Here is a 13,107-nt window from a genome sequence, read left to right on the forward strand (position 1 = left end):
ACTGGAATGGGTAACCTCTTGGGAATTTCTACCTCTATGCATTCAACCAACCCAAAGGGGACAGAAACATGTTTCAGTTTGGATGACACAAAGTAAAGCATTATTATGGCAAAGGTTTCATTTCAATAAGGGAATTAAAGGTAACTGATCTCAATTTTTTCAACTCTGCTTTTATATGAGTATAAAAGAGTATGAAATAACATTTTTCATTACACTTAAAAAAATACCTGCTCTAGGGCTACCACACAATGATCCATGAATTAAAAATGTCAAAAAAATGAATCTATAGAATTAATACTACTGAAATATATTCTATTTTACAAGAAAAAACTGACATCAATAAACTAACTCAATTGCTTTCCCTTTATTTTCATTCATTCAACCTCATCTGAAGAATGTCGCTTATACTCATATTAATAGGGTTGGCCTTAGCACATGGGCAAGTTGTTTTCTAACAGATGAAATACAAATCTTAGAGCTGACTTCTTAAATGATTTATTAAGTAATGCTATTATTTTGTCTGTGATGAATATGCAGTTATCTGTCCAGAACACACAAGTCCCTTAGTTTTAGTAATCATCATTAACATCCACTAAAAGATTCAAGAAAAGGGGAGGGAACAGAGAAGGGGGGCAGGGGCGGGTCGGTGAGGAAGCAATAACAATCAAGAGAGAAAAAGAAAGACTGGACTAGATAGTCATCTCAAGGACTACAACTTTGAAGTTCACAACTGCTGAATGGGCAGGTCCAGAGAACTGAACTCAACTGGATTTTAATTTTCGCTCTATAGCTTAGAGGAAAATAAGCACTAGACCAACAGGAGTTCTAGTCAAACAAGAATAAAGATAACTGAAATATACAAGACCCAGGGCAAACTGGGGAAAATTAAGCAACTTTCAAATCTACACACTGCTCCTACAATAAAATTCCTACACACCATCCTTCAGAGTCAAACTCAAATACTATCTCCTTCTTGAAGCTTTCCCTAAAGGTAGACACTTCATTCTTCAATTCTATAACTCCCCTTTAAACCTAAAGTATGGTAAGGTCCAGCCATTGCATCATCTAATTTTGCTTAACTGTTTCTCCTTCTATCAAGGGGTGGGAGAAGGATATATCAGAAAATGTCTAGGGTATAAAGTTCACAATAAAACTTTTTTAAACTACAAAAAATGTTGACGCAAAATTTTTAAACAAAATGCTTGCAAAAGGACTACAGCAATGCACACAAAAATTATTTCCTATGAACAAGTTAGATTCATATCAGGAATAGGTTTATATATCAGGAATACATAAGGAATAAGGCTTCATATTAGGAAAACATATAATTTATCACATTAAGAGATATAGAAAAAAGCCTTTGAAAAATACAACACTTATGTATAAAAATAATAAAGCTAACATTTATCTAGTTTTATCTTCACAACATCTAAGGGAGGTAGATGCTATTATCATTCCCATTTTGCAATTAAGAAAATTAAGACAGACTGAGGTTAAAATACTTGCCCAGGTTAATAAAGCTATTAAGCATCCGAAGCAGAACCCAAAGACAGTTCTCTCTTTGACTCCAAGACTGATACTTCTTTCAGGAAGCCACAAACCTTCCTCTTTGCTAAAAATTCTAAAATTTAGATGCAAAGAAGGGTCTTTTTTTTTAATATAATAAAAGATGAGACAATGTGACAGAGTGGACACTGAACTAACCTCAGAGCCAGAAATACCTGGGTGAAAACCCAAACTCTGACACATACTAGGCTGGACAAGTCACTTAGAGAACTCTCTAAGTGCAAAGAAGTTGAGTTCCTCAAAGAAATTTTTGGCCTACATTGATAGAAAGAATTTCCTTTTCCTTTATGGGACGTTCCCTATATAACTCCAATATAGAAGTTCCCTATACCAATGATATCACAGATGTATTCCCTATCCTTATGCCAATATACACTCACTTCCCAAAAGGCTAAAAAGTTTTGTAATGGAAAAACATTAAAAGCTTTGCCAATATATTTCCCCACAATAATGCAAGATTTCTAAAAATGGTAGTGATAGCTATAAAACATGGTACACATTGCAGCATTAATTAATATAATTAATCATATTACAAACCAAAACCACAAGATTAAATCCATATAAAAAAACTTTTCATAAAATGTAATGCTTATTCATAGTACTTTTCATAAAAATACCTAATATGTGTATAGTGCTTTAAGGTTTGCAAAGCACTTTACTTATATTGTCAGGTAATTTCTATTAACAGCACCATTTGACAGATGAAAAAACTGAGGGTAGACAAGATTAAGGAAAGGAAAAGTAAAAAATAAAAAGAAACTAACTAAAATTTTAATACAGTTTCAGTAACTAGGGCTAGAAAATAAAATCATATAAATTATTAGTATTTCTATGTAGCAATAACAAAAACTGAAGAAAATGAAATTTGAAAAACTCCATTAAAAAGACTCATGCTTACAAAATACTGTGTAATAAAATAAAAAATAATTTGAATGACTGGAAAATCATTCACTCTGTAAGGTTAAGCTGTACCACAATAATAATAATAGTAATAATTAAATACTAGCTAAATTAATTTAGAGATTTATTGTCATATCAATAAAGCCACCTCAGATTTTCTTTATACTTGACAAAATATTAGCAAAATGAATTGAGAAGAATAAAAGAACTAGAATCTCAAAGGAAATAGTGAAAAAAAGTAGAAATAAGGAAAGAACAGCACTCAGAAAACTTGAAACTATATTACAAAATATTATTATCAGAACTATTTGGGAATGGTTTAAAAAAGATTGAAGTACCTCAATGGCATAGACCCGATAAGCAAAGATGACCAACAGCTCAATAACTCAGCTTTTGATAAATCCAATCATATACACTACTTGGAGAGTGCCTTACTATTCAAAAAGAATGGCTGAGAAAACCTGAAAGCTGTTTGGCAAAACAAAGGGTCTACAGCAGTAGTATACTTGCCCAAAATGTCAAAAATACTTGACTTAACTATACAAAAGATTGCATCATGTAAAAATAGAGAGGCATCTTTGACAACTATGGCTAAGGGAGAGAATTCCTAAGCACACAAAGGATAGAGAAATTCACAAAACATAAACAATTTTGAATATATTATATTGAAAAGCCATTTCAAAATGGGTATCAGACAACCTTTCAGTAAACCTGCAACTGTGTTACCACACTCATTTGAGAAAACTTTTGTGGAGGAGAGGAAGTTATGTGCCAGATATCATGCTAAGGACTGGAGATACAAAAAGAGGTAAAGACAATCTCTGCCCTCAGGGATCTAATAATCAATCAATGTATCTCATGCATCATTTCATTCACACAACCACAGAACTAGTTCAGTTCCTCATCACCTCTTACAAAATTACTGCAAAAGTGTTCAGTCTCTCATGTCTCAAGTATCTTCCACTTTAACTCAACTTCCACTTACCTGCCAAAATGACTTTTCTTTTTTTCCCCAATTTTACTAATTTATTGATTTAGCAACAATCACTTCCATATCCTTTTGAGTTGAAAATTTTTCTCTCCCTTCCTCTCTCCCACCCTCCCCAAGAAGGCACACAATCTGATATAGGTTTTACATTTACATTCCTATTAAATATATTTTCACATTAGTGAAGTTGTAAGTAAAAATTAAAACCAAAAGGAGGAACCATCAAAAATATGAAACAAAACTCAATGGAAGGTAAAAATAAGTGATAGCAATTCGACTTCCATAGTTCTTTCTTTGGATGTGGACAGCATTTTCCATCCTGAGGCCTCTGGAGATGTCTTACATCCTTGTAATGCTGAGAAGGGTTCAGTTTAACAGTATCAGTTATCGCGCACAAAGTCCTCTTGGTTCTGCTCACTTCAATCAGCATCAGACCATACAGGTGTTTCCAGGATTTTCTCAAGTCAGCCTGTTCATCATTTCTGATAGCACAATAGTATTCCATTACATTCATATACCACAAACTTGCTCAGCTATTCCCCAATTGATGGCCATCCTCTCAATTTCCAATTCTTTGCCACCACAAAAAGAGCTGCTATGAATATTTTTGTACATGTAGGTCCTTTTCCCATTTGTTTCATCTCTTTGAGATACAGCCCTAGAAGTGCTATTGCTGGGTCAAAGGGTATGCACATTCTTGTAGCCCTTTGGGCACATTTCCAAATTGTTCTCCAAAATGGTTGGATCATTTCACGACTCCACCAACAATGTGTTAGTGTTCCAATTTTCCCACATCCTCTCCAACATTTATCATTTTCCTGTTTTGTCATGTTGGCCAATCTGATAGGTGTCATGTGGTACCTCAGAGTTGTTTTCATTTGCATTTCTCTAATCAATAATGATTTAGAGCATTTTTTCATATGACTATAGATGGCTTGAATTTCTTCATCTGAGAATTGTCTGTTCATATCCTTTGACCATTTATCAATTGGGGAATGGCTTGTGTTCTTCTAAATTTGTCCCCCACTAGCATAGTTTTGCTGTCTATTTCTTCCTGTAACTCCCTGAACTTCTCCTCTAAGAATCTGGATGCTATATCATTTGGTGCGTACATGTTTAGTAATGATATTACTTCATTGTCTATGGTGCCTTTTAACAGGATGTAGTTTCCTTACTTATGTCTTTTGATTAGATCTCTTTTTGCTTTTGCTTTGTCTGAGATCAGGATTGCTACCCCTGCTTTTTTTACTTCAGCTGAAGCATAATATATTCTGCTCCAGCCTTTTACCTTTACCCTGTATGTGTCACTCTTTTTCAAATGTGTTTCCTGTAAACAACATATAGTAGGATTATGGTTTTTAATCCATTCTGCAATCCGTTTCCATTTTATGGGAGAGTTCATCCCATTCACATTCACAGTTATGATTACTATCTGTGTCTTTTTCTCCATCGCTTTTTCCCCCTATTTATGCTTTTCTTTCAATTTTTTTCCTTTCCCCCCTTCACTAGTGTTTTGCTTTTGACCACGCCTCCTTCAGTCCCTCCCCCTTTTATTATCCCTTTCCCTTTTCTTCCCCTTTAGTCTTACTGCTGCTTCCCTCCTTCTTTCCCCCTCCCTTTTCTTTCCCCCTCCCTTTTCTTTCCCCTTTTCCCTCCTACTGCCTATGGCAAGTTAGATTTCTATACCTAACTGATTATTTATGCCCTTCTTGAGCCAAATCTGATGAGAGTAAGGTTCAAACAATGTGCCCCCCCCTTCTTTCCCTCTGCTGTAATAGGATTTTGTGTCTTTTCCTGTAATGTAATTTACCCTTGTCTGCCTCCTCCTTTCTCAGTATTTTCTAAGATCAGATTGATCCACTTATTTGGATCCATTTAACCCACTTGATTAGATTTTTTTTTATCATTACATCAAAGTCAACTAATATCCACCCTCTTTATGTATACTCCTTTAACAGGTGTAATAACAATACAGTTCTCAAGGGTTGCAAGTGTCATATTCCCTTGTAGGGGTTTAAACAGCCCCCCCCTTATTAACAACATATTGTATCTTTCTGTCCCATTTACCTTTTTAGTCCTTCTTGAGTCCTGTACTTGAAGATCAAATTTTTTGTTGAGCTCTGGTCTTTTTATCAGGAAAGTTTGGAAGTCTCCTATTTCGTTGAATATCCATCTCCTCCCTTGAAAAATGATGCTCATTTTTGCTGGGTAATTGATCCTTGGCTGCATTCCAAGCTCCTTTGCCTTAGAATATCATGTTCCATGCCCTGCGTCTTTTAATGTAGAAGCTGCAAGGTCCTGTGTAATCCTGACTGTGGTTCCATGATATTTAAATTGTTTCTTTCTGGCTGCTTGCAGCACCTTCTCTTTCATCTGGTAATTTTGGAATTTTGCTATTATTTCCTTTTGTCAATTTGGGATCTCTTTCAGGTGATCGGTGGATTCTTTCTATGGTTATTTTCCCTTCTGGTTCTAGGACTTCAGGGCAGTTTTCCTTTATGATTTCCTGAAAGATACTGTCCAGGCTCTTTTTTTCATCATGATTTTCAGGTAGTCCAATAATTTTTAAATTGTCTCTCCTGATCGATTTTCCAGGTCGGTTGTTTTACTGATGAGGTATTTTACATTTTCATCTATTTTTTCATTTTTTTGTTTCTGTTTGACTGATTCTTGCTCTCTCATAGAGACATTAGTTTCCATTTGTCCAATTCTAGTTTTTAACAGATTGTTTTCTTCTGTTAGTTTTTGTACTTCCTTCTTCAATTGGCCAATTGTGTTTTTTAGGGACTTGTTTTCTTCAGTGTACTCTTCTGTTAGTTTTTGTCCTTCCTTCTTCAATTGGCCAATTGTGTTTTTAGGGACTTGTTTTCTTCAGTGTATTTTTTTTCCAATTGGCCAATTGTATTTTTGAAGGACTCTTCTACCTCTCTCATTTGACTTTCAAAATCCTTCTTGAGCTCTTCTAAGAAGGCTTTTTGGGCTTCAGACCAGTTCATATTCCCTTTTGTTGTTGCAGATGTGGGTTTGTTGACAATGTTGTCCTCTTCAGAATTTCTGTCTTGATCTTCACTCTTCTCATAATATGAATCTATGGTATGTTTCTTTTTACTCATGGTGTTTCTTTATTCCCTGCCCTTTAAAGAGATTGAGCTCTCCTGCTGGGGAATAGGGGGCACTGACCCAAGCTTCTTGTATTGGGAGCCCAGGTCTTGGTCACTGGCTTTGTGTGCTGGGGCCTCTTATGTTGGCAATTGGAGGCTGTAGGTTTCTGGCAGCTTAGCTAGTGTTAGGCTGGAATCAGCAAGGCTGGAACTTTCTGGAAATTCTAGGTTGCCTGCTTTTCCTTTCCTTCACCTTTCTTTAGCTTCTTTGAGATGGGTGCTACAGGGTGTTTATCTGCCTGGGGCCCCCTGCAGTGTTGTCTCCCTTGTTTCTGCTAATGCACTGGGAGATTCCTTTGCGGTAGAGTGCCGAGGCACCTGGTGGTTTTCTGAGCTGGTTTCCAACGGTTTCCCAGCCCTCACAGAGGCACTTGGAGGTCCAGGTGTTGGTGTTTCCCTGTTCTACCTCCTATGCTTCAGGATGTCTTCACAATTGGAGGCTGCAGGGCCCCAACAGCTCACCTCGTGTTGGGCTGGAACCAGCAAGGCCAGGGCTTTAGGAAGCCTTTAGGTTGTTTTCTTCACCTCCTTTCAGAATGCCGCAGGATACTTATCAGCCTGGGCTGCCTCCTTTATTTTTGCTGAGGCACTGGGAGACCCATTTGCTGGTCTGCTGCACTGCTGCTCCCCGTCTTTCTTCTAGTTCAGCTGTTCCAGGACTTTTTTCTGGGGTGACATTTTCTGGGTTTTCAGAGGTTGATAGGGGAGAGTGAGAGCGGTTACCGTTTCACTCTGCCATCTTGGCTCCCGGAAGAAGTTCAAAATGACTTTTCTAAAGACTAGATCTCAGCATGTCAGCCCTCTCACAACCCCTCACTCCACTGGCTCCCTATATCTGCAGGACTAAATATAGAGTGTCCTAAAAATCTTTAAACTTCAGTAAGAATTTTTTGACATTCTGTTCCTTGGCATTTAAAGCTCATTATAATATGACCTCTTCCTATCTTTCTGGTCTTATATTTCATTCTCATCCACATATTTTACAATCAAACAAAGTGGTCTCCTTAAAAGTCTTTTAACATGATTCTCCATATCTTATATCTTTGCACCTCCTGTCTGGAATAATCTACCCCCTCATCTGTGCTTCTTGGGTGCTCTGGCTTTCTTCAAGATGCAGCTCAAAGATGTCTGTAATGGTGAGTGGTCGGCTGCTGGCACTACTGAGCAAGGCCCATGCCCGAGCAAGGCCCATGCCCGAGTGAAGAAGCTGCTCTCCAGCGGCACCCACAGCAAGGATGGGTCAGGCTATTTGTGGAGAACACTGACCTACTTTGTTGCACTACCCAGGGAAGTAGTCAGCATGCTAAACGCTTACCTCAAGTCCAGGGAGCATCATGTAAGGCCCAACTTCATCCTCTACCCCAGCCTCCACATCTGAACCAAGCACTCCCCATGGGGACATGGAAACCATACTCTATTTCATAACCATCACGTCAATCCTCTCCCAACTAGGTATGAGGACGAGTAAAGAAAACTTGGACGATGCTAATCAAGCACTGTGGGATCACAGCAGCAGTTGGACCTTCCTTTTCTATATGGAACAGAAAATTATATGGGAACTTAACCTCACTTGCATCACACAGTGACAAATATGCTGACCTTTTATCATTTGGCTTGTAGCTGAGATGGCTTAAATAAAAAGTTGTTACACTGGGGGGAAAAAAAGAAGTCTTTCTTAGTGCCCCAAGATGCTAGAACCTCCCAATCTCATTATATTTCATCTCTTCCACAGATATCTTATATGATCTTTGAAGATGGGACTCTTTCTGCATTTCTTTGTAACTCCAGACCTTAGCACAGTACCTGGCACATAGAAGGTGCTTAAAAAATTATTGTATGCAACCAAGTATCTTCGTACGGTAAGCATTTGCTAAACTGTATTTCTGACTATAAAATAAAGTTTATTTCACTTTAATAGAAAAAGAAGGTTTGGATCAAACCTAAAAATATAATCATAAAAAGTAACCACTTATATAGATCTTTATGGTTCTCCAAAAGATTAATATTAATATGTTGTTTTAAATAATATGTTGTTTGACCCTAACAATAATTCAGAAGTAGGAACTACAAGTATTACTAAGTGGCTGCATATTAAAAGTACACTAAACTTGAAGTCAACAAAGACACATTCAAATCCATCCTCTGACACTCATTGTGTGATTAAATCTCTCTAAATCTTTGTATCTTCACCTATAAAATAGAGATGATAAGAAGAAACAATACATACTCTGCAAATATCAAGGACATTGACAGTTTCCCTTTCCTAGCTGCACTAATTTTGTCTGTCCAAAACCTTTATAATTTCAAATAACTGTAATTGTTTATTTTATCTAATTAACCATATTATCTGGGAGTCAATATAGTACAGTGGCAAGAATCCTGGCCCTGTTGTTGGAATATCTGGGCTAAGACACCAACCCTAACACCTCCATGACCTTAGGGAAGTCACCTTCTTGCACCTCAGTGTCCTCAGCCATAAAATGAGGGGTTCAAAGAAATGGCTTCACCTTTAGATCTATGATCTTTTGCGATATTCTCAAACCCTTGACTGACTAAGAATTTTATCCCTAGCTAGATCTATGAATGATACCTCTATCTATTTTTCTCCATTTTTTTAAAATTGATGAGATCCTTTCTATTTGTATATCCATTTGAAATTTATTTTGGTAATGGTCTAAATCAATTTTTTGCCTATTTTCCAGTAGTTTTCCCAGCAGTTTTTTGAAAAAAGAGAATCCTTCCCTAAGAGATTTATGTTATTTTAGTGAACCCTATTTACCAAACCCTAGGTTATCCAATTTGTTTGGTGCTTACAAACCTGCTCTGTTCCATTGATCTATTTTTATATTTTTTTAGCAGTACTAATTAATTTTGATGATTACTGCTTTAATATCTAGAAAAGCAATTTTTTTTTTCATTTCTATATTTTTTTCATTATGTCCTTTTGAGATTCTAGGCCTTACTTCTGCTCAGATTGAATACCAATATTATTCTAGCTCTTGATAGTTTTCATTTGTAGCTTAGTTTACTAAAGCCGTAAAATAATTTGGGTAATACTGTCTTTTTAAAATTACATAAGGACATCCGAACCATAAGTAATGATTATATACTCAATTATTTAAATTTACCCTAATTTCTCTAAAGTATTTTATAACTGTAAACATGTATCTTAGGAGACTGACTTCCAAATGTTTTGTGAAGTTTTATAGTTACTTTGATTATGATTTCTCTATCAATCCCTATTAATTTTGGCAAAAGAGAAAGGCTAAAAAGCACAGGCAAAGAAGAACTATTTAGTACTACAAAAATCATCTCTAAAACCAAAAGCTGGCAACATATGTAATAAAGAAACACTCGCATCTTCACTAACAAATATAAGGGTAAAATAAGTATGTTTTCTTTCCCTCATGTAGTTCTAGAATTTCCAGCAAAAGAAATAACACACAAGAAGGACATCAAAGACATAAATAGTGTCAAAAAGGAGATGGAACAATTCATATTTTTAATCAGAAAACTCCAAAGAAAAAGCAAGAAAACCAATGAAATAATTACTAGCCTTAGTAAAGTAGCAGGATTAAAAAGAAAACCAAGAGTTCTTATTAAAATAAGAACTTCCCCTTCTCAGCCTAATAACTCAGTTACATCCAGAGAGAAAAGGCCTAATCAAAAGGGAGTCAGGCAACAATTTAAAGAACAGTATAATTCATTATGAATAATGAGAATTAGGTCAGAATTTAACAGTTTAGATGATATTGAAATCATTCATCCATAAACACTGAAATGTGAATATTAAATGAACAAATGTTAAAAAAAAACCCTTAGTATCACTATAAGGACTCTATTCAATCATTTCATTGCAGATGCAAGTGTGGTATTAAAACAAAATCCTTAGTGGATTACTTTAAAAGCACATTATTTAAATAATTATTCAAATTATTCAATTATTCAATATTTTTACTGAATTATTCAAATACTTTATTCTATTCCGTATTTGAATTATGTTATCATCTGAAATAGTACATCTCTTTGAGCCCCTAAAAAAAAATCTAAAACAGTAGTTGCTCTCTAAACAATCTCCCTCAGTCAATTAGTTAAACCAAAAAAATCCTGTAAATAAAGTCTCTTGTTTTCCTTAATGCTATGTACTAATTCAAAATTCATTAGACTATTATACATCTAAACTTTTGTTTTGATAATATTTGCTATCTTATTCTATAATTAGGTATGTAAATAAATGCCATATTGTTTTTAAAAAGAGAGATCTTAGTAATTTTTACAATAGTTCCATGAAAAAAAATGTTATCAACGTGCAATGAATTATATTATTGTATTCCATACTTTGGATAAGGAGAAACTACAAACACACTATATAAAATGAAAGCCTTTCTATTTGTCTTTTGCTAACTCTACACAGATGATATAATATAGACTACAGAAAATATACAGATTCATTTAGAAACTGCTCACTGTCAGTAAATGCACCTCCATGGAAAAAAAAGAAGCCACAGGGGAAAGTAATCAAACTGAATGGAAGTAACCATCATTCTGAAGCCACCCTCAATTTAAAGTAGCAGGGGAGAAGTAATTAAATTTAATAGAAGTTGCAGCCTGTGAACACAGCATGTGAACAGAATGCAAAATACTGGGCAGGAGATAATGTTGCATACACCAAATAACATAAAAATAGATCTGGTCTGAAAATATATTCCAATTATTGAAAGATGAGAAAATCATACTACAGAGAGAAATCAATCCATTTTAACCTCCACTCACATCTCTCCTCTCAATCTTTTCCCTAAATTTTGAATCCATCCTATAACCTGGTCACCAAAGAAGCCTTTTCTGCTCCATTTTTATTACACACATCCCATTTTCACTATCAAGAATCTGTCTAAACTGTGGACTTCCAGTAAGTAAAAGAGTAAAAAATTATGGAATAAGAGCTTCATGCAAACTGTCTTATCATGGAGAAATAAGACTATAGGACATAAATAAACTAAAAGATTACTTTGATAAAATAATTTTGCAGTGTTACATGTAGGAAAATGCTTGCACATAACTGTATTTTGGGGGCAGCTACATGGCGCACTGGATAGAGCACCGGCCCTGAAGTCAGGAGGACCTGAGTTCAAATCCGGCCTCAGACCAAACACTTGACACTTACTAGCTGTGTGACCCTGGGCAAGTCACTTAACCCCAATTGCCTAAAAGCAAAAAAACAAAAAAAAATGTATTTTGGAAGCAGTAAATGTAACAAACATGGAATAAATGACAATAGTGAAAATTTAAAAATCGACATGACAGAGTAAAGTTTAAAACCATTTCACATGTTAAATCTGCTACCACAATAACTAGAAATGACATGATTTATGATTTATTTTTGTAACATAACTCACCAATTTAGCCATTTTTCCATAATCAATCCATCTGACTGTAGCAAAATTTGTAGATTCTGCACAATTGAATCCATGATTGAAACCAGCATGGTATCCATATGGGAAAGTGATCATAAATTCTCCAGCCTCTTGAGTAACCTGCATCATAGGACAACACGTAATATGTTCAATATTAAAATATACACAATTAACAGCATATGGTATTTTAAGTATAAAAAAATTTCCCCCAAAATAACTTTTACAGCTCTTACGTTACACTTAATTACCTAAAATTGTTTCATTACTAATCTGCTAAAATCATTTTTTAAACTCTAAAAAAAAGGAAATAAATTAGTGGGGGGTTGGAAGAGATTTTGGTTAAAGTATCTCAATTTACAATTCAAGTCTATTACACTGAAAATTTTGAAAAATTCTTATCTCTTTAAGCTACTTACATACTCTTGACCTTATTATTCACAAATCCATTTTTATAATCAATAACTTTAATAATTATTAAATATTATTTATATTATATAAATTCTAGCCACTATTATTAGTAAGAATACTATTATTGATAATAGTAGTTATCGTTTAGCTTTTTCAGCCATGTCTGACTCTTTGTAACTCCATTTTTGTGAGGTTTCCTTGGCAAAGATACTGAAGTGTTTTGCCATTTCCTTCACCAGATCATTTTACAGATGAGGAAACTAAGTCAAACAGGATTAAGTGACTTCCCCCGGGTCACAAAGCTAGTAAGTGTCTGAGGCCAAGCAGGAACTCAGGCCTTCCTGACTCCAGGCCTGGAACTCTATCTACTGTGCCACCTAGATGCCCCTGTAATAGAAGTAATTAATATTTAAATAGCACTTTAAGGTTTACAAAGTTCTTTACATGTGCTATTTCATTTGATCCTCACAATATCCTGTTTAGTTAGTGCCGCTATTTTCTCCATTTTGCAGATAAGGAAATAGACTAAGAGAGCTTCACTGTAGTTTCCCAGTCATATAGGTAGTAACTCTGAGTGAGGATTTGAACCCAGGTCTTCCTGACTCCATGTCCAACACACTATCCCCTGTGTGACCTAGCTCTGCAACAATACATTGAATTATTCCTAATC

General features: G+C 35.3%; 1 protein-coding gene across 8 annotated transcripts in view; it reads right to left on the bottom strand.

The window, feature by feature from the left end:
- KDM4C (lysine demethylase 4C) overlaps positions 1-13,107 on the bottom strand; it is a 484,233-nt gene that overhangs the window by 308,480 nt on the left and 162,646 nt on the right. For all 8 annotated transcript variants that reach the window (XM_021006278.2, XM_021006277.2, XM_021006274.2 and 5 more), the window contains one exon: positions 12,012-12,149. In XM_021006278.2, the coding sequence (XP_020861937.2) occupies positions 12,012-12,149 (138 nt within the window). The remainder of the gene's footprint in view (positions 1-12,011; positions 12,150-13,107) is intronic.

This window comes from Phascolarctos cinereus, unplaced genomic scaffold (genome assembly GCF_003287225.1).
Source record: "Phascolarctos cinereus isolate Bilbo 61053 unplaced genomic scaffold, phaCin_HiC Scaffold_4;HRSCAF=312, whole genome shotgun sequence".
Taxonomy (NCBI): Eukaryota; Metazoa; Chordata; class Mammalia; order Diprotodontia; family Phascolarctidae; genus Phascolarctos; species Phascolarctos cinereus.